Raw genomic sequence first — 26,318 nt, 5'->3', positions numbered from 1 at the left:
ATACACACAAAGGGCACCTGCAAGTCGACACCAGTGCATTTCCCACACATCGAACACAGCTGTACAACCAGCCTGAGAAAATGAACATTTCTGGTACACTAAAAGGCGTTCCATTTCCAAGCAATGCTTCTAGGGAACCACCTCACTTACAGCCAACAGCACTGGTTGCTATTAAAGATTGCTATCGCTGGATTGTTAGGAAGCTGCTGAACAAGTTGTTTTAAAAGTAATATAGGAACCAAGGCTCACAGCTACCCTAAGGCTTGTTTTGTTTTTTCCACTTCAATTTTTAGACTACCTGAGATGATATCTCAAAATGAAAAGGTCTACAAGATCGGGTAAATATGCTGAGTGGTCACCAGGAAGAAAGCAGCAGGACGAGCTGATGATACACGGCAGCCAGCCTCAGGTCGGGGAGAACACAGGACGGATGGAGCTTTGCAAGCCGGAGACGCGCCTCTGACAAGCAGAGCCAGCGCGCGCTTCCCGACAGCGTTACCATCTATGAATTCAAGCACAGCGTAGCCATAGTCTGGTTTTTAAGGAAAAGCCAGAGTTTTTGTAGAGTTTTCTGTGAGATCTGACTTTAAAATATCTGAGGGAACACTAACAAGCCATCACGAGAGTTTGCTAATCCCGTCCCCAGGCCAGTTTCTTTCTCCCTGCAAAACTCAATGACCGTGGTAAGACTTGCGGCTTCCCTGACTCTACCTGTTTATTTCTTCCACAACTAGACTCCAAGCCCAGTCATTCCCGATGTAGGTGACTGACTCTTCTAGCATCCTAACATTTCTGGACTTCCTCCTCCGTTCATTTATAATCCATTATCTACTGAGCACCCGCAGAGCAGTTCTGAAACAGCTCATCAGACCATCTCACTTCAGCGGTTTCCGGTCTAGTCACAACCCATACGCACGTGTCTGTCTGCCTCTCCTGTCTGTTTTTGTACTTGCCTCTGATCCCTGACTCTTCCACGCACACTTTCTGCCTTCTCTACAAGGCTAACCTCCCTCGGGACAGCTCTGCCATCTCCAGGAGATGTCTTCCTCTTGATTTTTATACAACAAAGCACTTAAGTTCACCAGAAATTTCATGAGCTTTGCTGGAGGGTCGGTCTTCCCTGACCATGGACTCTAAAACACCCACCCAGGGAGCCATTATCTCCTCCCCGCTCAAACCCGTGTGGTGCTGACCTTTGGTGCTCTGTTGTTAGCAGTGTTACTTCTGTTGTTTCCTTCCCCAACGAGAATGCACCCTCCGTGGAAGAGGCCTGATGCTCAGTAGTAACTAAATATTCGGTGACTCAGTAGATATTTGGTAAATGATTAAGTGAAACAAAGATGCTCTGGACTCTTTCTGTATGACAAGTCCACTTAAAGACCCAAGGTGCTCCCTAATGTCCCAGTACTGTAGTACCTAATATTCGGGTACTATACCTACAAAGAAGCATCAGCAGTACCTGCCATCTCCTCCGAAGTGATGGCATTCCCTCAGATTTCATTTCCCTATTAGAATTAGATCCTGGGTCTTGCCAATTCCAGAATGAGGCTTGGCCATTTAAACTGGGGTTTTCAAAAAACATCTGAGGATGAGAAAGCTTGTAACGAAGAGGTATGCGTATGTCCCCCGAGGCAAGTCTCGCGCTGTCAGAAAGCTTACTGGGGGATCAGGTTTGGGAACAACCACAGCCCAGACTGCACAGCCTCACACTGCCGCATGCTCTAAGGTAGCCATGGGGAGGTAGAGGCCCCAGGGAAGAACAGCATTTTACATTAACAGACAAACAAACAAATAGCAGTGTGCGTGTGCGTATGTGATTACAGATAGGTGAGGGGTAAAGGCAGAGGAAAAGCATGCTACTAAGTGTTGAAAACTTCTAAGAATCACACTATGGTAACCTTGAATATTAGTTTTTCCTAAAAACTAACCAAGAATAATCACTGGGTTTGATAAGAGCTTCTGAAAGCTTCTACTTTAATAATAGATAATTATGTTTTTAAACATCAAGTTTTCTTACAGCAACTATGTCATATTTCTTTGAGTCATTAGGAAATGACTTATTAAATCTACAGGGAAACAATTTCCAAAGCTGCAGAAGTAATTATGCTTTACTATTCTTTGCAGTGATATAATTTTTTAAAGTACACTTTGAAATTCTATCAGATTCCTATTAATATTTCAGGCGTGAATGTTCTCCTTTTAGGATTTTATGCCTTGGTGAGGGTGGGAAAAAGAAAACAGAATAATTCTACCACTAAAAAATTTTATAAATGTGTTAAAAACACAAAGCAAAAAATACTGGCATCACTGTTCAATTATTTGTGCATGTGACTAGGCAGAATTTCCTTCTGCAGAACTCTGTACCACAGGTGTTAACTCAGAAGAGAGCTTTGATTCTTTCATGCGGTCTGTGACAGCGAAGTTTCCTCTCCGGGCGCTAATGCTTCCTCTTTTACTGTCCTGTGTATGGAAGAGGATGTGAAAATAACCCGGTCATCTCTCTTCAGAAAATTCTAACAGCCCTTTGAAAAGGGTTTTGAACAACCTGCTTCTGACCGCAGGGGAGAATAACCTAAGGACATTCACCATCCTAAAAGCCACTCCTTGCCTTATCACTGGGGAATGATCTGCTCACAGCCTCCTTCTAGTTCTAAATGTCTCACGATGTCGATGAGTAAATCTACAAACATATGATAAGGTAGTTGTGCACAATTTTCCAATCTCATTTTAAACATAAGAGAAATAAAAATTCACCAAAATCAAAACAATGTTTCCTAGGGCTGTTTAACAATCTCTCTCTCTTTCTCTCTCTCTTCCCCCTTTCTCTCGCTCCCTCTCATATTCTCACTCTCCTGAATATTATTTAGAGTTTCACTTCTGAAAGGAATAGTAGTACACTCTAATGGAAAGATGCCTAAGCAGTACTATATATAAACTAAAAAAACCCTAACAATCTAAGAGTTCATGAGCAGAGGACTTAATAAATTAGAACACACTGTTTAATTAGGCCTTACACAGCAACTACAAATAATACCATTAAAGAACAGACACCTGCCACTAAACAATGTTAGCACGAAAGGCAAAAATTGTACACATTTGTTCTTGGCAAAGTGTACACCGCGTGTGCTTAAACTTAGTCACATGTTCTTTTTGTAAGTTTTTTTTCAGCAAACGCTAGCTTCATCCGGCTTGTGCACCTGCGTGAGTGTTGGACGTCTCAATGCTAAGAACTTCTATGTGAGAGTGTAGAGCTAAAGCTGCTTATGTCTAACACAGGCAAATGGCATCTCTGTTGAAAATGAAGTGGAAAACTGAGCAACAAATGGTTTTTAGGTCACAAACGTGTATTTTACAACTTTACGGAGCATCTGTTCTGTGTCGGGTGCCGTGGTAGGAACGACGCAGTACCCCACACCTCCATGGCTCCTTTTCTGCATGTTCCTCACCAAGCAGTTCTCAAAGTACGGTCAGAGGAACCTGAGGCAGAAAGGGAGGCGGGGGGGACTCCGAGACATCACTACTCTTGACAACAACAGGAGGCATGTGAGGTTTATTTATTGTGTGTTATGTCAGACATTAAAAATATCTGTAAGAATGCAAAGCAATTAAGTATCTTTAAAATTATGTTATTAATATAGAATGGGTTTGTCCTTATTTTAATTAAAGATTTTATATTTTCCTCAGTTTAAAAATTTAAAAATGTCTTAGTTTAAATTTGTAAGACAGTAAATAGCAAGAGATGTAACCCACATTAATAAAGGCTCTGTAGGGGCTGGGGACTTAGTGGCAAAGCGCCTGCCTGGCAAGCGCAAAGTCGTGAGTTCGGTTCCCGGTACTGGAGAAAAACAAAAACAAAAACAAAAACAAAAAGGCTCTGTGGGATGACTTAAATTTATGAAGATGTGCTGAGACCAAGAAGTCTGCGAGCCGCTGTCAGAGATGAGGCTGGCTGTGCCTCAACGCTCAACAGTAATTAGCTTCATGTAGGTGGGGAAATAGAAGCAGCTTTTATTTACTTCTTTAGTCTATTAGTATTTGCCACATTTTCTACAAAAAAATAAGTTGAAGTCACTCTTTAAAACCATGATTTCCGTTGTCTTCTATGTACACTGGTGTCTGCGGTATCTTTTGTGTGTCTTACATGTGCCACTGTGATCTACAGCCTTCCTAAAATTCAAGCTCACTGGGCAAGGCTTTGTGGAGCTTTACTTTTTTCCTTTATATAAATATAATCAAAATATTGGTCTTCCAGATTATGGCACCTGAAACTTTTGATGGTTACAGGAAACCAGGCCCTTCAGTCTCTTAACTCTCAAGTGCTTTATGCTCAGTTTAACAGTCAGGGGACATCTGCATAGACCTCCTACATCACAGGACTTCGAAAAGGAGTTCCGCGCTAAATGAGCACAGAGGACGGAAACGGTGGTGGTGGCAGGGGGTCTGGGAGTTGTGCCCCACATTTGTCGTAATGGTGACCTTAGAGATATTTGGCTCTTGAAGGTGTTTTACAGTTTAAAGAAAAACAATACTAAAGAACCCGTGCCCGCCTGCCTAAGGCTCCACTAGGTGCACAAGGGCATTTTTCACCATTCCACTCATTTTCATGTGTTTGCGTACATGTAAGAATCATTCCGGGTCTGTGGCAAAATCTCCGTTTTACCAAACTCGGAGAATGGCCTCCACTGAATCTACTCTTCAAGATTCTCAGCAATGGGTTAACACTAGCACCCTCTCCTTACTGCCTTGACTTTCTTGCAGCTCCTACTCCTGCTAGCCATGCCTTCCCCTGACCACTCTATTCCTTCTTCTTTGCCTGACCCTTAAATAACACCATTCCCCGAAGACCAGTGCTCAGCCATTTCTTCCTTTTCACTCACTAAGCCCCGCCATGAGGGACCACTTGCGTTCACCTATGCAGGTTACCGCTATGTAGAAATTTTTCAAGTGGCATCAAAATCTATGTTTTCTTCTTTTCAAGCCACATGTTTCTAACTGCCATTCATTTGTCTCTCAAGCTCCTTAAACCACACGGCTAAAACTTTCCATTCCTCCTTTGTACACGCCTACAAAATCAGAAGCTTCACCACCATTCATTCTCAGGGACTGGCAGTATTCTTTTCCTGTCTCTTGCAAAATCAAAGGAATTGCCCACTTCCAATGCTATCTATAAAAACTTCCTTATAGCTTTTTATGCTTTTGCTACTTTTCTAATTAATCCTTCTAAATTTCACCAATTCCATCCTAAATGGCTGACTATTTTCTCTCATCTACAAGCTCCTAAAAAAGCCACCTGGGTGATCTATTGTGGTGCTTCCCTGACTAGGTCACCTGTCTGGACAGGGTCACACAGAGCCTGCAGTGCTTCCAGAGGTACTGCACTCCTGCTGCTCACACCATCCTCTAAAATTACCGCCTTGGTCTCTTTCCTAAATACTATTTCTGCTGGTTCTGCCATCTTTTGAGGTCCATTTCAAGGGTAACCTTGAGTCCCTAGACTGAACACAAGGTAGGCATTATAAGAGATTAACCAAGGACATGTCCTCAACTACTATGTGTTACTTGGTTTTATTTAATAGCACAAAAGAATATCAAGTGACTCTCATGGGTTTGCATTTAAATACCATTAATGTATTAACCAGAAGCTTCAAGGTCTTTGATAAACAATTTCAAAAGAATGATAACAGTAAGTCACTAATACCGTAACCATACACAGAGCACCTATCATGTATTTCAAATACATTATTGTGCATGTAAGCTCAGAATAATGCTGAATGTACAGGTGAGTGGGCACCAGATTTATGCTGACACTTATTATAAGCTGATTTAGAATATTTAGAATGCACAAGCATATACAAATGCATAAGCTGATTGTTGAACATATGAATATATATTATACAACAACTTTCTAATTTACTTTTTAATAGCTTATTTTCTTAAGGCTCTGCAGGATGACCTGTCAGATTACAGCACTGTTAGTATGCTATCTGTGGGTGCCCCATCCAGACTCAACCAGACAGATATTCAGGAAAAAAATGCATCTGTCCTGAAAATGTACAAAAATTTTTATCATTATTGCCAGGCATGGTGGCATATGCCTGTAATCCCAACACTTGGGAGGCTGAGGCAGGAGGATCATTGCAAGTTTGAGGCCAGCCTGGGATACCCAAATGAGTTCAAGGCCAGCCTGAACTACATAGTGAGACCTTGTCTCAAAAAAAGACACATACACACAAAAAAGTTATCATCATTTTCTAAAGAAAACAGCTATGACTATTTATACAGAATTTATATTAAGTATTACACATAATCAAGAGAGGATTATATAGGAGGATATAAGTAGGTTATATGCAACTAGTATGACATTTTATAGAAGTGACTTTAAGATGTGTGGATTTTTGTGTCTTGGGGACTGGTGGTCTTGGCACCAATCTCCCACGAATACCAAGAGAGGACATCCTTGAGTTTGCATTTATAGTCTCTAGCAGCGGTGGGAACATACGGCACACATACTACAGCTGACTGCCATCACTGAAAACTCTGAAAGGTTCACCGGCACTGCTCCAGAGCTTCCTAATAAAAGGGCTCCATCTAGTGGAGCAATTCTCCACACAGCAGTGAGTGCATAGCAAGGTTAAATCCCTCACACTAAGGCCTGAAAGCAACCACAATCTCAGAAAAATGGAATTCGCTCTGATACACAAGGGACTCCTTTTCATCATGTCTTGATAAAAAGGAAGATGAAAATGCTGGGGATAGAGATAAGGAAGGTGATGAAAGTGCATTAGGACTGACTATAGACATGCAAGGTAATCCGCCCTGTCCTGGTGCTACCACGTGATTCTGCGCTGTGGAGTTAAAAGAAAACACAACCAAACCAGAACAACCATTGACAACAACAAAATAAAACTGAAAGGGCCTCATCAGGCTTTGAACTTAGCTAAGAAGAGTCTGAAGGTCATTGTTATCCCTAATAACTAGCACATGTCCAGTATTATTGAATAAACTCATACTAGGAAAGTCTACATATTTTTATGAGGTTGACAGAGAATCTTTGGATGAATAACTTTTAGAAGAAACATGCAGCAGTAACTAAATTATCTGTGACTCCTGCTTCCTCGACTTAACTATCCAGACATGGAAACAAGTGTGGCAGAGAAAAAATCAAAGTTTGTGCTGCAAGTTCTCACACACTCTACCAACAAGCACCTACTGCCTCCTCTGAAAGAAAATCTTTGAGAAGTCCCACTTTTATGAAATCCCCTTATTCAAACTAAAAACAAAAGGCCACTGCAGACCAGAATAATAAATTAGGAAGAAGCAGGAATTTAAGAAGAAAGTACTCTAATAGCAGTAAGATACAGCAACTCATCCTGTTAATGATAAATGTAAAGTACGAAACCCCGAATAAAGTTCTGTACTCAAAAACTGGCATCTGCAGCAATGAGCTCTCATATACCTCAGAGATCCTTAAGAATAAACACATTTTCAACAGAAGCCCATGAAGCTGCTTTCAGAGAAACTTAATGTAACTTTTAAGAGCCAAGAACATTCTTCTGAAAATTGTCCCCCAATGACTATCATTAAAGATGTGCGAACAGTTGTGGCAACTTCTGTCTTTTAAGAAATCTGTTTAGAATCATCCTATGCAAAGGATTTTAGCAAAGCAGGTATCACGGTAACAATCTGAGGTGCTAAATGCCGTTACAGACACGGTCTCCACACAAAGGGCCATGCACTTGACCGTCTGCAAAGCTGAGGGCACAGCTGTCACAAATACTCTGTCAAGAGCCGGGCATGGTGGTGCATGCCTATGATCCCGGCAGGATTGTGGAGGCAGCAGGATCACTAGGAGTTCGAGGCCAGCCTCGGCTCTCTAGTGGGTTGACGGCCAGCCTGAACTGCATGGCAAGATTCTGTCTCAAAATAAACAAACAAACAAACAAACAAACATTTTGTCATGTCAACACAAGACACTGTCACCACTGTCACAGGCTTTTTTTTGTACTTTCGATGATTTTGAGGACTTACCGCCCAGAAGACACTGGCTTAAGTGAACCAACGTTTTCAAAGAGTTGGGCCTTTGCTGCCACTCTGAAAAGTAATTTTAAAATACATGTTTCAGGAAATCAATCAGAAACTCATTCCGCTCAACATGGAATTCCAGATTATCATTTAAACAAAATGAAATGATTAAAGAGCCACACCAAAATCGGAGCCAAATTTTAGTTGTCTCAAGCTTTAATGTGAAGAAGCGGTTTTTAGCTCTTGCCTCTAGCTCACCAATGATCAGGCTGTAATCAACTCCGAGCTTCCTCTTGCGGGGATCCTGACTATCCTCATCGTTTTTACTTCAGAAAACTGGAAGAACACTTTCTACCCACCCTGCTCCCAGCAGGCCGCACGCTACTGACTCCCGCGGATCCACAAGGGAAGAATCAAAGAGTAACTTCAACGTGACAAAAGAGGAACTGCTGTTCGTCCCCACGGCTAAAAAATCCCTAGTGCTAGCATGATTCCATGCGGTTTTTAAATGTGAACATATCTCCTGTAACAGGAGAAGTATAAACCCTTCAAGTATGTCCAGTAACTTCTGACTCAAATTTGTCCTCAAATCATGGGGTAGGTCTGTGGCGTGAGGAAATGTTTCATCTGAAAACATGAGGCTCTCTGATACACAGTGAAAACCACAAACAAGAGGGCCCCTCAGTGATCGGACACATTCCTCTGTACTAGAAGAGAAAATCCAACTCCTTGAACACTGTTCTGTTTAAACTCAACTTTAATGTAATCCGTTGTTCTTTAACTCACAAGCTCTTCTCACAGGGCCAAGCCATTTGATAATCTTGAGGACCACTTTATACCTAATATAGAACACATTCCCTGACTTTAATTTCCAATTTAACTGTCAGTGCAACCGCAAGGCAGAACTTCTTCTCTCTCCTCTGCTAAGAACGGAGTTTATATTGTCCCATGTCTCCTATCACACTGGTTTAAAACTTAATTTCCTGTAACAGCTCAGACTAGGCCCCAGGGGAGTAGACAGATTTAGGAACGTATCTGGCTGTAACACCGTAACTGGTTTCTGACCTAGACAGGTAGTGATGTTGAACTCTGCAACTAAAAGGTCCATTAAGAAATGGACAAACGAAGGACGGACAAATGAAGTTCAGGCTTTGTTCCTACGGAAATGGGCTTAGCAAAATGTTGTACCTGACTTTTCACAAACCATAAAAATGTCAGGAACGCGCCATATTCCACATGGGCATGCCGTACAGAACCGAAATGAGAGAACCCGAGCCGGAATTCCAGCGCTGCCCTCACTAAGTGAGAGTAAGTGGACTCCTTTGCTACACTTTCCTAAGATCACTTCTTACCATTTCTAGAAACGGGTTTAAATTGTCTATTTCAGAAGGATACTGTGGACCCTTAAGGGGTAATATTTGCAGACATCCAGTGACAGCTCGTGGAGCACTAGGAAACGTTTGGCAGCTGTCAGGAGCACAGCATGAAAGGAGGAAAGGCCTTTCCTTCTGTGCTGCTCTGACTTGTGTTCTGGTTTCCGTCTCTTCCTCATTACCTCTTTCTGACCGTGTCTATGTGCCCACGACCTATCAGCCTTTACACTTCTGCTAATTTCCTTTGATTCGAAGTGCTCCTTCCTCTTTGCCTTTCGTGACCCTTGTTCTCTATGCGCCTATTTAAATCATGGAGCAGCAAGGGAGGGGGAAACTGGATGGAGAAAAGAAAAGCCCAACCCTCCCAAGCTGGGGAGCAGCGGTATCGACAGCACAGGGCGGGGAACTGGGAGACGGACGTTCGGCTTCCAGCGCAGAGCTGCTGCTTCCAAAGCCTGCGGCTGCTGTGTTACACACCTACCCTCTGGGTGCTCACGCCACTGCTCCGTTCTAGGGAAGTGCTTGAAGGGATGCCTGAAGAGACTGTTTCTATACCCTAAGCCTACAGTAACTTTCACTGCTTTTCTAAAATAGGCAGGAGTCCTCAGAAGTTGACTTTTCCCACCCTGCAGAGGAAGCATCTAAGTACGGAGTTCCCAGCGTGTTTTGGAACAGACTCGGCCCCAGTGCATGCCCCGGAGACACAACAAATACAAAGGCAGTTCCACTTACACTGAGCCGGGTCGCTGGTAGCCATTGCTTGAGGCAGTGTCCAGCCTTAACCTCCTACACATTTTTGGAGGAAGTTCTGGGTTTGGTGTGGCTTTGGATGTCTCCTTGGAACCTACAGAAGTTAAGCTTTGAACAGATCCACTGTAGCTCTTGTTTCCTAAAACGCAAGCCCAAAAAAACAGACAAGGTGCTATGAGACAAAGTAACAGCAATAACGCAGAACATGTGCATAACAAAAGGAGCATTTTTCTGCGAGACTAAACGGGAAGGTACAGAATGTTCTTTGGGCACAGCAGCCATCACTCAGGGAGATAAAAATCTACAGTAATTACAAAGGCGGCACCTTACAGAGATGGGAAGATTGAGGAAAAATGTCATGATGCATAAAAGTTTTGAAAGCCAAGCTTGGGAACAAAGTACACGAGCCCCCTTCAGTGTCTCCTATTAACTTCACCCCCACTAATTCATCCTGAAGATTCATCCAGCAAATGACATTAAGACAATGGCATCTGTACAAGCTCCACTTGTACCTTCAGATGCAGAGATGGACTTGAGGGAGGAAGCAGGGGTTCTCTGCAGCCCTGAGAGCCCGTAGGGCCCCTTCTTGACTAGGTCTATGGGCGGGGAAGCATCCCCTGGGCCGGTGACGGACGCAACACTCTGGCAGTCGGACTCTGCGTCTGTTTTGGTTGCATCTTCTCGAGAACTTGACTCAGGACTAGTCGTCCAGAGACCGAGGCTTTTCTGTCCGTTGGATGAGGATGGGGTTGCAATCCAAGGAATCCCTCCGGATTTCTCCCTGGGCTGGCAGGAGGCCGACTTTGTAGTGCTGTTTTGTTCAGAAGAGTGAGAGGAGAGCGACTCGATACTCCCCATGGGCGTGCTGTCCGGGCTGCTGCTGTAGGAGTCACCTGAGGAGGGGCAGGAGGGAGACAAAAGCAACAGTGGCTATCTGTGGGTGACAGACCGCATGCACCTTTCCTTCCTCAGCTCACCGCCTGCTCCCTGGCCACCGGACACGGACAGGGTGTCTGCACCTGTAGGGGAGAACTGTCCTCGGTGCTGGAGAAAGGCTTTGCAATGTGCATTTGCACTTGCTATTCTAGAAGGGTGGTGCACACTTCCAGGAACTAACTGCCCTACATAGCAGTTTTACTCCTTGAAGCATTAGCAGGCTGACCAGAGTTCAGATGAAAACTGTCTTCTCAAAGAGGAATCAGAAAAGAATAAGATTCCTTCATAACATTACAAGAAATGCATGGAAGAGGGTATATCAAGGCCTTTGTTGCCTTCTTTTACTTTTCTGCTCCCAGGTGACTTTGAGCTGCAGCATACGTAAGTCCTCCTCCATGCAAAGGTGCATCAAGTGTTAGCCACAAATTACACGCTGTTCACAGCTTTCAAAGGAAGAAGTTTTTCCCTTTTCTGCTAAGAATATAGCAACCTAAGAAACCGCTGTGTCATTAGGTTTACTTTTTAATGTTCCTAAAAGAAAAAAATGTAAAGGAACCAATCATAGAAACCCTAATAAAGCAGTCAGCTACACCTGAATTAAAAATTACTACAGAGTTTGTATTAAATATTTGTGGTAAAAGAACTGAGTGTACAGAACGAGGATGACCACGTTTAAGGTGTGCAGTGGGCTCAGGTGATACCAGGCCGGGGCTTGGTGAAGGTTAAGTAGCTCGTGATAATATGTAGTGCTGGTTTTCTTTGTTATTTCTTTTCTCTCTTTCAGACACGTTGACAACAATGAGCTTTAGGAACATAATATGAAAGAAAGAAAATGACCATTTCCGTCGGACTTACCCCTTGACTTTTCATCTACCGCCTGACAACAGGACAAAACCTGCTACCGAGAAGCACCCGAAGTACTTACTCACAGCTGCAGAAGGAAGAGTTCTGAGTGAACAAGGCTTCTGTGTGGCCATAATGAACTTGCCTGTCCGGGAACCCCACAACTGCGCTGACACGGAATATACCAATTTTAGGAGAAGGTGCCGGAGAGACAGCATCAGTGCGATCACTTCTGTTTCCACCTAGTTACTCGTGACGCGAGGCGAGGGTGCACTGAAGGCTGAAGGAAGCGCCTCCCTGGGGCCGGCACACTTACTGTCCGGCTCTGCGAGGCATGGAGTGTACCGCCCTCGGGGTTTCCGGGAGCCTGTGGACAGGCAGATTGCTCGGGTCCTTCGGGGTCCAGATCGAGACTGAGGCTGCGGGAGGGGGATGTTTGGGTCTGGTGCAGTGTGAAAAATCTACGTTGAAGAAAAATGGACAAAGATCAATAAAAGGGTGAAACTGTCATGTGCATCATAAAACATGCCTTCCAAGTTCTTCAATAATTTCAGAATTGCAAGGGATGCTTGACACAGAAATAAAAGTCCCACAGCCGTTAAAACTTTCTTTTCCATTTACAGGTAATATTTCATCGTTAGCTTTTCTTTCTTTATTGTCTCACATCTCCATCAGTGAAATTCAGAAGGCCTCCCAACAACTTCAAGGAACCTTTCACATAAGCACAAATGTCTATGCCAAGACACACTGACTCTTTCCTGCACTATTCTCACTCTCCCTTCGTCCTGGAAGAACCTACGTGCATCTGTATCACTTCTCTAGCAACGTGGCTCAGTGCTTCCGGAAGGTGCTGTCAATACTGCCGGCTCTGAGCTGTCAGGAACAGGACCAGTGGCAGGCAGAGGAACGAGACCAGCCACGGGACGCAGCCGGGCCGGGGAAGTGCACTGTGAGGGAACTCGCAGCCTCTGTCACTAAGGACGTCTGCGGGCACGGGGACGGGACTCTGGGGAGGGCGGAGGTACAGTCCTTCTCTCACAGCGAGCAGTCACACCACACACAGTGGGATTTTACAGTTAGGCCCTAAATGCGGGATGTGTTTAATAGTCCACAAAACGTGGCTTTCAGTTTCCTGCTTCCACTTATTCCAAGGCCTCACCCTTTTGATGAAAATCACCTGAGGGGTTAGAGGAGAGAGAGAACTACAAGGCTTGGACCTCTGAACTTTCTCATTAATGAGAAACATTATCTTTATTATATAAATTGAGTCTAATTCCAGAGGCATACAGAGATAAGGTTAAAGAAGACTTAAACCACAAAGTGATTTTAAAGTACATTTTGAGTAATACCTACGCAAATGCTAAAGAAAATAACTGATATGGAAAGTAAATGATATGAAAGGAAAGGAACCGAGCTCCCTGAAGAATTTTGAGAAGCACTTAACTGAATTACAACAAAAGTGTATCAAAGTCCTCAGGAAGAAGTAATTTTTATAAAACTGATGGACATTTTATAGGAATCTGATATAACAATAAGGCTCACTAAAAATACAAATGCAAAATTCCTTTTTAAAAGGTAACACAAAATGTGAGGTCTTGAGGTCTGCACATGGAAATCCAGCCTACCTTCTCATAATGCTCTATCAGAATTTCAACCACTATGTTCTGAAATTTAATATTCATCATGGCGGCCACGGTTTCCTCCTGTGCTCGCATCAGGGTTGGGCCAAATATGACACCAAGATTGGACACAGTCATGAGATTCTGTTGGCTGTGCAGTGATACTCTGCCAATAAAGGAAAAAAAATTAAATTATTACGAAGTATGCTTTTCTATCAAACTTGTGGCATAAAAATGTGAAATACATCTCCCATTATAGGCTAATTTTCTCAATAATTTTGGTTATTCCTGTTATAATAGCCCAAAAGATGAAAAATGTTCTTAAAATATATATATATAAATTATATATTATTAAAATTATATTATACAATTATTATATATCATAAAAAGTATTTATATTATTATAAATTATATATAAATACATGTATTTAATTTTTATAAAACATACTCAGTTTAAGAGCTATAGAACCCTAGAACTTAGTACTTTTATCTAACTGGATTGTCACTCCTCCTACTGTCCCCAACTTCACCCTAGGTTCCCAACACAGACATATGAAAAAGGTTTAAGGAGATGTAAATGCTAATTATCCTGATCTTTATATACATGTATTGAATTATTACACTATATCATAAAGATATGCAAGTATTATGTGTTATTCAAAATTTTAAAAAAGATGCTAAGAAGTTAACATATGCCCAAATATAACTAATAAGGGCCAAGGTTAAACTACAGAAGAAAAATCTGTAATTGTTCAGTATTTTCTGTGTTATCATAATTCTTTTAGAACACATGGCTAAGGGTAGGCCAGTGGCCCTTATATTGGGACTCAGGCATATTATTGGGAACCTATGTGTAGGCACCTCCATACATATTGTTGCAGTTAACTATCACAGTGAATCAGTTATGTCTACTATACAGGAAAAAAGTAACACAGAAGCTGTAAAGTGATGTACTGCAGTCATGTAAACTAGGAAGAGAGACGCTATCTCAATTCAGGTCTCTTGACCACAAGTCATGGTTTCCTTGAACTCCCCAGATACATATGGGCCAATATGTGGGCTTCTTCTCTTTTCCTTTCTGTTTTCTTCCATCTAAAACATCCCTGAATGTCTCCCTGGTACAGCCCAGTGTGTAAGGCAAATGGATAAGCAGACATGGCGGCATCATTGTTGGCTTAAAGATGAAATGAAAATCCTCTAATATCACTGACTAGAGCAAAGTATACCCATATAAAAACGAATTTTTTTGTACTATTACTGCCAGGGTATTGGGATGTAAAGTTTTAGGGAAGAATACAACACAAGACCATGCTTATGTCTGACCAAGTGAAAACACCAGGCTTTTAGAATACCCATGCAGCTTGACATAAGACAGAAAGAAGAAATACTGACTAATGTTTATCCTCTTGGTCTAGAAAGCATGAGCTGAGAAGGTTTTAAGTTAAAGTAAGAGGAGTTTCAGTCCATTTTCTTTTTATATAATCAAACACTATACACTACATGCTTAACATGTACTAGACAGTTTGCCAGCAAAAGCTGTACGTAAGGTCAGTGAGCCTTGGTGGATTCCAAGTTTGGATGTATTTCTTAGAGGCTAGGTAAGCTCAGTCAAGTTAGTTGGTATCTGTAGGCTTCAGTTTTCTCATCTGTACATGACATATATCAACTCTCACAGGATTGCTGAGAGAATAAAATGAAGTGATAAATTAAAATAATTGAAATTATCGTTTAAAATAACATTCTCTCCCTAAAATTAGATTGATTTTAGGCATGCTTGCTAAAATGTCCCAGTTCCTGTAATATAAATAAAATTGAATGTGACTAGGATCAAGCTCAGGAATAAATTTGGAAATCTTAAAGAACTTGATGTGTTTTGGAAAGAAGAACTGATTACACTGTGCACGTGATGGAATATTTTGATGGGTCTGCTCCTATTTTCTCTTCACTGAATTTCTCTTCTTCTGAGCTGATCACTGTCCCTGTCCTGGTGGGCCTATCGCTTTTAGACATAACCGGCATAAAGAACTAAGGAGGTGGGTAAGCGCAAGGCTACAGTGCAGAAAGGAAAGGGTACCAGACGGTAACTCAGATCCACAGTAACAAAGGAAATGACGGAAATCATAAATAGAATGTATTAAATTTAATAACATATTAAACTCTATTAATATAAGAAATTCCGTAACAGTTTTTAAACAAAGAGTGTTAGTTTGACGTGGGGGACCTTGCTGACTTTAGTAGTGTACTGCGCAAGTCTTTACACTCACTGCTTATGGCACACCTAAAAGAGCTGAGGAAAAGGTACGCGTCCACACATTTTTAAGTTGATACGTGTTTCATTTTGTTTAGCAGTTGCAAAAGACACATTTATTTGTATATTGAGAACACATACAGGTACACACAACATATATCGACATACGCTAAAGATAAACTGTCACAACACGGTTAAGGTCTTTGCAATACACTGGTTACAACAGCAATGATACAGCTCCATCATATACTTTAAGAAAAGATATGGACAAGTTTTAACTTAACAGCTAAATATAGAGTCGAATGTGTAACAGAAGCTAAGAGAAATTACTTGACCAGGTGCTTTATTAAGATGTCCAGCATCTCTCTGTTTTTCTCAGGCAGTTTGTGCACCAACGCATGTACAGCCTCCACCCTGTAGTTCTGGTCATCCGATTCTATTATGGAAAACAAGTGGCAAATGCTCATTTTAACTGCACTCAAATGCTACGTAAAGATCAGTACACGTAAACATCTTAGCCACGCCCACTTTTCATGGCTGAGAAGCGCTGCTTCGTGTAGCATGATTACCATCAATCCCTAAGGCTTAGACAGGTTGTGGAACTTGCCCATACACATGAAGTCAGGGAGTAAAACAGTCAAACACACCCAGTTCTGTGGATTCTACACACGTGCTCTTCATCACTGAATTATGTACTTCCATACAAACATAACTCATTACCTGCTTGGATTCTGAAACTGAAGATAGACTAGAACCAACAGAAATGTTAACTTTAGCCATTTGTGCAGTCTCCAACGTGTGAGGCAGTGTATTAAATACAGTGATATTTACATTACTAAGTGATATTCACATCATCATATAGAAACCTCCTGAAGACCCAACGCACGCAGCCAGAGTAAGACAGCATTGCTCTCCTTAATTTACAGGTTGAGAGTGCGGCTTTTCTGAGGTAAACACAGGCCCAGTGGACCGTAAATCCATACTGACAATGGTGAATCTGAAATGGGAGGAATCATCTAGGCAAATCCAGTCCTACCAGGCAAAAGCTAAAGTACTGACATATATGCTAGAGAAACATCTAACACTTCAGAAGAAGGAATTTCAGCATTCCCTTACTGTGACTGCCCACTTTGCCAAGCTCTTTCTCCGGAAAGAACCGCAACTCACTGATCTGCACTATGAGGCCACCTTCTCCTTGGGTCCAGTTGTTTGGACATAAAGTGAGGAAAGACCTGCTCAGGCTAAATAAAAGGTCTCTTCCAAGAGCTGGAATGCAGACAGCAAAACTCTGACTTAGCTGCTCAATAAGTGGAAAGGCAGATCATGTAAAACTAGGGTGGGGTGACCAAATGTACCCCAAGAAACTGACTGGAAAGGGACATGACAATGAGGAAGAAACACAACACAGTGCAGAGATGACAGACCCTTCGGGAAGTGTAAGGAGAAGCCTGTCTCACACGTCCAGGATGGCCTGGCCCGTTCTCTGCATGGGAGTTCTGTGAGACACTTCTTGGGCTTGTAATAACTTGCCCTTTTTTATGGATATGATCCCTCTTGCTTGATACCAAATAACCTAATTTTATTAAATAACTTAGGTTCTAATGCACAAGACCATCCTTGACTCAGACGAAAGGTGAACTCTTCTATAAGAGCGTATTTTCAATACTACTGTCCTGAATAACAGTGTTGGTCTGTGATCCCCATCTGTCACGGAAACAAGTGGAGAAAGACACCTGCACCAAAAGCTCCTATCAAAACAACAGCTCATTTTAGCCGTTTTATTCGGGTGGCTCAAAAGCCACTTATCAGACACAACCTTGGTATGAAGAGTTCTGGATTAAGACTGAGAAAGCAAAAATCAAACAAAGAAACCAAGTAACTAGCATGCAGCCCTGGTTTGCCATACATTTACTAGTGCCCTTAAACGAGTTCCTCGTCTATTCTGGGCCCTGATTTCTTGTTAATAATCTGAAGGGCTGGATTATACATTTTCTGAGGTCCTGTTCACCTTAGCACAACAGGATTCTATGGAGTGAACATACAAAGGAGCGCTTCCAAAGGCAGCTAACTAAGGCAGATGTGTAACGTATCATGTGGTGGGCCATGAGCAGGGAGCTGAAAACCAAGGTCACTCAACTTTATCAGGCGTTTTCATCAGCAGACGTTTCCTGTGACATTACAATGTGTGGAAATAAAACTAATGCAACTGATTTCTTTCTTGGACTGTGAAAAATACTCTTAATTACAGTCACACCTCATACGGCTTAACAATGAAACGCACCTCCTACTAGCTACATGTTGCAGAATGTGCTCTGATGGTAATCTGGCACTGGAGTCTCAGTGGTTGAAAAGTGCACATTACTAACACGTTTCTCACGGGTGTCCTCTCAATTTTTCAGTTAAATCTATCTAACTATATCACAGTGCAGTCACAGACCTATACATAAATATAGGATCACTACAAGTAAGTAAAATACAAAGGAAGGGAACTGATGGAAGTACGTGGTCAAAATAATTCACTCAGCTTTCTAGCTTTAAGAACACAGCGTGTGAGCAGCGCAGCAGTGTACCTATCTGCACGCAGTCGTAAGTGTTATTTAATCAGAAAGTTATTCTTATAAAGAGTTGGCATTAACTGCTCAAGTAAAATGAAGTCAGAATGCCTCCAAGTTCTTTCTAATCACACAGGACTGTTACCACAATAAGGCCATACTGACAAGATATTTAGCTCAATTTACAATTTATATTGGCTTAAAACCCACAGTGTAAACTATTAAGTGTCATATTACATGAAAATGGCAATATGCAAAAAAGTAAACTAGGTTAGAACTTGTGTGTCCCCATCTTACGTAATAAAGCCACGTCAGTCACACGCACCCAGTGGACGCGTACTTACTGACAGCAACAATGAAGTCTTTGTGCAACTTGTACGTCATCAGTGGCTCTGCAAGGCACCTGTGACAGAAGCGAAGGGTGTTTAGACCGGCAGTACCCCCGCCCCCACCGCCAGCACTTCCTCAAGAGCTTGGTGATTATTTCTTGTCATGAAAAATCAAATAGCAAAGGGGCTGGGGATTTAGCTCAGCGGCAAAGTGCCTGCCTGGCAGGTGCAAGGTTGTGAGTTTGATTCCTGGTACAAGAAGAAAAAAACAAACAAACAAACAAAAAAATTAAATAGCAAATATATTCATTGAGTGATTATGCAGCATAAAACGCGGACTTCCAAGATGCAACAGCCCTTTGCACCCGCAGCCACGGCTGCATTAGGGAGTTTGAGACAAGAGCAAAACTGACCACAGATATGGGGACAGTGGCTTGGAAAAAAAAAACTAAAACTTACTTCAGTTGTTTTAAAAATACACAAGAACCTAACGTACAAATTTAATATAAAAAAAAATCCTAATTCCCACTCACAAAATGTTGCAGCCTTTTTGTCACTATTGGAAAAGCAAGTTCCAGAATGCTGAGGGGGAGGGTTACCACCTTGCCCCCTCTGCCTTACACGAAGGCCTGGGACAAAGGTGTCTGCACGGGGGGTTCTGAGGATCAGAGGAGCACTCACTGCGCGCAGGGCAGGGAGGGGGCACACCCTGAGCCCGCAGATAAGTCCCCTCACCTGAGGTAGTTTTTCAGCCCACTTGTTATCGTCTTGTTGTCCCACAGTTCGATGTCAATGTCAATATCAGGAGGGGACTTAGGTGCTGGAAAGAATAAAAGCAGGTGTGTGAACTACAATTCAAGAACTCCCTATGCCATTATGAAAAGGATACCAACTAGGAAGGTCAAAAGAGACATGCATTCATGTTTTCAGATGCCAAGGAAGTTAACTTTAGGATTTGTTCTCTGGATGAGCTGCTAAGAAGCTCATTTTGATAGTGAACCTCAGAGGTACCTGATGGAGTCACAGTCTCCCAGGTCAACTTAACATTATTTGCTAACAGGACAGGGTGCTTAACAGGTACCTGGCAGGCTTTTAAGTCTTCTGCATGGATTAACAGATGCTAGTATCTATAGATGAGGAAGCTGAGACACAGAAAGGTTAAGCAAATTACTAAGGATCATAAAACTTTTAATTGGACAAGTTGGGATTCCAAGCCAGGCAATTATTCTATCTTTAGCTAACTGAAGGACATTTTAGGAAACTCCAGTATTACAAAAATGCCTCTCCAAATTCTGATTGTGTATTTATTACAGATGAACATCCATAAAGAACACAGAGGGTGCTCTGTAGTTCTGTGGTAGAGCCATGCTTGGCACGTCCCAGGACCCGGGCACTAACCCAGCACTAACCCCCTTCCATATCATCCAAAAAACTGAATGCAAATATCAAATGTCCAACATTATTTGAAAATATTCAAGAGAAGCAAACATTTATATTTCAAATAGAGCTACAGTCTGGGCTACCAATAGAAATATCAAAATTAACTTATTTCATCTAAAACTTACAGAACGTGGTGGTCATGAGTTTCTGAACCTTGGAGTTCACGCCCCCTATCCGATAGAGCCCTAAAATGGTGATGCCTAAGGGAAGGAGAAAATCACAGGAAAATGGCCTGAGACACAGTTTCCAAGTGCAGAACGTTAAAAACACAGGCGTACGCCTATACAGAATTTGAGAACTACTTATCCAATTTTACAGTCTAACTAAGCAAACCTGTCCCGGAAAACACCTATCAGACATACTCCTCAGAGCAGACACTGAACAGTCATTTGAAAGTCTTTAAAGATCTTGAAAGTATCAATGTATCCCTGCCTATCCACAATTTCTGAATATGATAAAGCATCGCAACAGAGATGGTCCACGTTCCTCATCTTCTGCTTCCAAGCCACTGACTCCTGCAGCACTGCTGAACAGTCCTGTAGCATTTATATCTTCATTTTGAATGCGAGGAAACAGATTCAGAAAATTCAAGGAACACACTTAACCTCTCAAAACTTCTAAGTGGCGACACTAACATTTGAGTATGTTCACAGACCTCCAAAGCCCGATATGAATTTTGTTTTAGACAGGTTTTAGCGGAAATAAATGTGTCTAACACTAACTGGGGTAAGCTTCACGAGAGGTCATCACTAGAGTGAGACCAGCAGCGACTGAAATCACTACACAAGAGAAAACGGGGCAGAAAAGTGGCTGAAGATAAGCTTCCTCAGTCTCACCTCTCAATGACTGACAAATCACAGAGAAAAAATTATGAAAAAGGTAGTGTAACTTTTGGTGAACTGAAGATCAAAGCGCAGTTATTGGTATATTTATATAATTTATACATTTACACCATTCTTAAAATCAATGTCATGTCAATGACAAAAAATACACTTTCTTTCTTCTAATCTTTTTTTTGAGACAGGGTCTTGCTATGTAGTCCCGGCTGGCCCTGAGCTCGCAGTGATCCTCCTGGATCAGCCTCCCGAGTGCTGGGATTACAGGTGTGCGTAACCACACACAGCTGCACCTTCACCTTCTACTCTGACAGGCTTCTGTGTAAGAATCGGTCACACGAAAGCAACGTGTACCTGTTCGGCAACGCTCACCTCTTGTTTCCACAGCTTGGATGCATTTTCTCACAAAGTTGAACCCTGCTTCATTTAAGTACACTGAAAACAAGAGCAAGTCAAATTAAGTGTTGATGTGAAACATAAATTTCCCCTCAGTTGACCTTGCTCCCTTGTTCCTTGTTCCCTGTGCTTTCACCTTGTAACAGCGAAGTGCTTATGATTGAGTTTATCAAACATTTCAGCTAGAGCCTAACTTTTTAATTTTGGGGTAAAAGTATAATAGGAGAGGTTCACGCTCACAATTACTACGCCTATCAGCTTATGAACAGGCTTAGATACTTCCAAGAAAGCATGTTATATTGATCCCATCTATTTCTCTTTCCAAGGTGACAAAAGTCAAGGCTAGAAGAATAAACCTTTATGTTGTGTCAAAGTTGTATTAAAGCCTCTGACTTATTCTTTCCCATGGGATTCTAAAAACAAGAGTGTAAGGGTCTGAAGTTGCTAAAACCTTCACCTTTCTGTTCTAAGCTCTAGAGTTAGACTTTAGTTCTCCTGTTCTAAGCCTGATGCTTTTTGTATGACACTCTGTTTCATACTCAAAGTAATCTAAAACATATTTATTTAGTGAACTAAGAACCACTCAAATTCTACATTATAAAACAGCAAATTATTTTCATTTTTTTCTAGAGTTTCTCTAAATCCATGTTAATTTTTTTAAGGTTGTAGGGCTACAACCAAATTAGACTATCTACATAAAGAAAAAGCATTTAAGAATTTTACTAAGTGCCATCTAGAGGGAAAACTTGAAAATCTTTTGTACTATAAGGAAAATTTTCATCTCATGTTGTGGTTATAACATTTTCAATATTCTTAAGTAACAATAAATGAAGATAATTCAAATTGATAAAAATTTGAAGCTGATTTCCCCAGAAGAATTGTGAATTAACCACAGGTCCATAGAGAAAAAGTAGATACCAAAATAATTATGATAAAAATCAAGAAAAAGTACTAGCAACAGGCTAAAAACTGAAACAATCTGAGACACAGGACACTAATAAAAGTAAAATGCTTAACAAAATACAAGAGGCAGTAGCACAGAAGGGCAGCATTATGTGTCGTTAGGTAAAACGAGTAACTGATAAGACCGTAAGGCCTACATTTTTAAAATGCAGAAATCTGAGTGTATGACTATTTCAATTATTCCACAAAAAAAGTTCATAAAGATAGATGCAAGCTCTTCATAAGAAGATGAAGGCTGAAGGTAGAAACTGTCAGTTTTATTCACTAGACTTTGGAATCATTTGATTCCCAAATCTAAGTACTAAAATATATTGAGTACTTTAAATATAGCACCAGTAACCTGGAAATAAAAATGTCCAAAGTGAAGTATGTTTGGCTGTAATATGAAGTAGCTGACGTATTTCTTAGCGTCCAGCGCCCTGCATCTAGAGAACGGAACTCAGGAGGTATTTCAGGTGAGCTCACGCACACAAGCGATAGCGGCTTACAGAGAAAAGCCCTCCGTGAGTGTGCACTGCGGTCCTGCACAGATCTTGGGAGATGGTAAAAAATACGAGCCCTGCCGGGCACGGTGGTGCCCAACTATAATCCTAAAACTCAGGAGGCTGGGGCAGGAGGATCACTGTGAGTTGGAGGCCAGCCTGGGCTACTTAGTGAGTTCAAGGCCAGCCTGAATTACACAGTGAGACTCTCTCCCGCAAAAAATCCCAAACCAAAAAAAAAGATGAACATTATTTTTCAAAGAAAGATATTGCGTTCTTTTTTTGGGAGGCGGTGGGGGAGGACACAGCAATGAGCAACGATTTGTTTCTTTCATCAGATGCAGAAAAAACATTACGTGGGGAGGCCTTGCACCCCTAGCTGGCCACTGACGTAAGCTGTATACTAAGAGACGTTCTTCTGTATTCATTGTACGTCCACAAATCAGAATGAGCAGATATACCCTCTCACTACAACCAGACAGACTGCAGCAGACGGGCAGTCCACTGTCCTGTATTTGTTGCCTGTTCCTGCGGGAAAACTGTATTTCTCAGCATCCATGAAGACAGACTTGGTCATGTGACATATGTCACTACCCAGGAGAACTGGCAGCCTGTAATAGACAGCTTCTGTTTGCTTTGTTCTCTGGCACAAGATAAGCAATGTTAAGGAGCAAGTTTCTCGACCACCCTGCGTTTCAGAGTGAAAACTGTGAGTCACTGTGGACCTATACCTAGCACCATGACCAAGAAATGAACCTGTACTGTGGCAAGGTGCTGAGAACTGAGGACCGTCCATCACCACAGCCCAGTCCGGCCGGCTCTAACTTAATTACGCATAACGTAAAGGGTTTGCTGTGGCAACGAGGATGCAAGAAGATAAAGCCAGTGCTACAGGATTAGTTTTTCCTTCTTAAACTGGAACACATCTCTTTTTGACTACTTTCTTGTTGATTCGTACAATGAAGGCAGCACAGAGCAACAGGGCCAGCACTCAAGCACGGCTGCTTTGCGAAGTGCAATTCAGCAGGATCTTCACTCGAGCACCCAGCATGTTCTGCTGAGGGCTGAGAGGAAGACAAAGCGGCCCAGTTTGTCTCCCACAGATTTGACAGAAGATGTAGCCACAGGACTGTCATTTCTTAGGGCAAACAGATTTTGCAATGGAAAATAAGCCATTTTCAAAAGCCATGAAGGGGTCATCACACTTATTATACCAGTCTAATGAAGATTCAACTAAAATAGGTTTTTTTGTAGCCTAAAAGAAAGAAAGAAAAAAATTGGCTACTCCTTATGTCCACAAGAAATGTCAGTGGACAAGGTTATTACACGTCAAACTGCACCGTTAAATATGGACATTTTACTGTAATTCTCCTTCAGTGGGAGACAAAGTGCTCCTGCTGTGGCAGAGGAGAGGTACGTACGCACACACAGCAGAAATACTGAGTGCTGAGTCGGGGCTCAACACCTAGTCCAGAGCAGGCAGTGAAGAAATGCTTACAGCTTGATGGTTTGCTAGCCACCGGTTTGTACCAAGCTTTCTCTACAAGCTTGGCGGCTACTACGAGGGCTAGGATGCATCAGCTAACACAAGCTACTTTTGCGAGTACCTCTCAGCTCTGTATCTCCCCGCTGTTTGGGAGGACACCCAGAAGCCAGCAACTACCAAATTCCCAGGAACAAACATTCTATCATTTTAGTGGTGCTTGGCCTTCAGTGGTAGAATCAGAGAACAGACTAACTTAATGAATTCAACTTATTCAATCAAAAGTTAAATTTAAATAGTTACCACCTCCCCCACTCTGGAAACTGTTCAGGGCTAAAGCTTTTATTGAAACCCAGATAAAGTTTAAGGCCATTTAGCAGCACAGAAGCTATTAATCTCAAGAGAATTCAAGCAGCTGTGAGGACAATAGAAGGAACGGTCTTCTGTACAGCTAGCAAATCAAAAGACCTTGTACTTTCAATTTCCTCCTACCGCAGAATCTAGGACAGATGTGCCGTTTGTGGACTTGCAGGGCATTCTCATGGTTAACAGCACCAAGCAAAGCTTGTCTTTTTTAAGGGGCTTCTTTTTCTGATCTTCTTCCTTTTTTTTTTCTTTAACTACCTTCCTTTATTTTTGGTAAGGGAATTGAACTCAGGGCCTCACGCTTGCCAGGCGAGGCACTGCACCACTGAGCTACATCCCCAGCCCAAAAACTTGTCTTTAACTTAAATTTCTCTTTGTAACCTGCCATCTCAGGTTACACACGCATCTAATATCATACTATATGTGCTTTGAAAGAAATATAAAAAAAGAAATGAGTGGACACTGGTCCTTTCCTCTTCTTCCTAAAGGATGAACAATTAACACTCCAGTGTTGGCCTAAACTGTTCTTTCATCCTGCTTTGCACATAAAAAAAAGCTTCAGTTATGTCCCTGCTTGATGAAAAAAAAAGCTGTATTTGATCAAAGGTCTAAAGGGGGATGCGCTAAAGGATGGTGTTACATAGGGTGTCTGAGAGCTCCCAGAATGAAACTAGCTCACATCAGCATGAACCCCAAAAACATGCATGACAGATGGCAGCTGGGTGCCTAGAATAAGAAAAATAAGTTTCATTTTCTGTTTATTGCTGGGAAGAATATACCTGCTAGTCAGTTATAGGAAAAGCCACTGAGAAGGGGTCATATAATTGAAAGTTGACCAGAAACTTTACAGTTAGCTTCTCCAGTCCCTGTGCTTTTGTATGAGGTCCTTTAGGTCACTTTGTCTTTACGAGATGAAACAGTGGTGTTTATGAGTGAAATGTCTTTTAAAAGGACTTGCTAAATTTTATTCACAAACCTGGATGCATGGTGAAAATACTGTTGACTTAACTGCACAAGAAAATAAGATCTAAGTATCTTTTCTTTCACAATTCTCACTTGGTTCAAAACCAGGGTGAAAGATTAGCTCAAACACCACCAGTGAAAGTCACATTTGAGTGGACAAGACACAAGATATCGACAGAGAATGTCAAAGAAAGAAAATTGAGGAGAAAGAGTCACTTCTTTTGCCTTTATTAAAGTCCCCAAATGGAGGTCTTGGGATGGGAAATGTATTCAAAATAGTAATTTTTGTGTCCCTTGATAAATGAATTCAAATGGCTAAATTAAGAAGAACTATTACTAAGCTACTTTTGAATAAAATATTAACAACGAGACAGCTTGAGGACTAGTTTAGTTCTAGTCTTAATCCGACAGGATCTGTTTAATACTGATGATAGATATAACTTCAAGATGAATTAACGACCCTAAATCTTACAATTTCAGGAATAGAACATTATGTAACATCTTACAACCCAAAGGGTATTTCTTGATTCAGTACCTTGTAATTGACCAATGCTTTATGTGTTTTTTTACTCGACACTTTGTCATAAAGAAGATGCAAGCTTCCTTTCTTAATGGCATTATTCCAGTTTCATTCGCAAGATCTACATTCCGAAAAATGGTGAGTTAAGAGTAACTACAAAGTGAGGTGGTTTTTTTTTTAAATGACAGTTTTGTGAG

The 26,318-nt window shown here is 41.7% G+C and overlaps 1 protein-coding gene across 1 annotated transcript in view; it reads right to left on the bottom strand.

The window, feature by feature from the left end:
* Arhgap42 (Rho GTPase activating protein 42) overlaps nucleotides 1-26,318 on the bottom strand; it is a gene marked incomplete at its 5' end in the record, with an annotated part of 234,285 nt that overhangs the window by 7,499 nt on the left and 200,468 nt on the right. The window contains 10 exon segments of the mRNA XM_005377961.2: nucleotides 8,029-8,091; nucleotides 10,128-10,284; nucleotides 10,658-11,038; nucleotides 12,241-12,385; nucleotides 13,550-13,709; nucleotides 16,122-16,227; nucleotides 18,688-18,746; nucleotides 19,408-19,492; nucleotides 20,238-20,312; nucleotides 21,321-21,383. Coding sequence (XP_005378018.1) covers nucleotides 8,029-8,091; nucleotides 10,128-10,284; nucleotides 10,658-11,038; nucleotides 12,241-12,385; nucleotides 13,550-13,709; nucleotides 16,122-16,227; nucleotides 18,688-18,746; nucleotides 19,408-19,492; nucleotides 20,238-20,312; nucleotides 21,321-21,383 — 1,294 coding nt within the window.

Source organism: Chinchilla lanigera, unplaced genomic scaffold, assembly GCF_000276665.1.
Source record: "Chinchilla lanigera isolate Chin_1 unplaced genomic scaffold, ChiLan1.0 scaffold00011, whole genome shotgun sequence".
Taxonomy (NCBI): domain Eukaryota; kingdom Metazoa; phylum Chordata; class Mammalia; order Rodentia; family Chinchillidae; genus Chinchilla; species Chinchilla lanigera.
The sequence above is the reverse complement of the archived record's forward strand: the minus strand, read 5'-3'. Positions and strand labels throughout refer to the sequence as shown.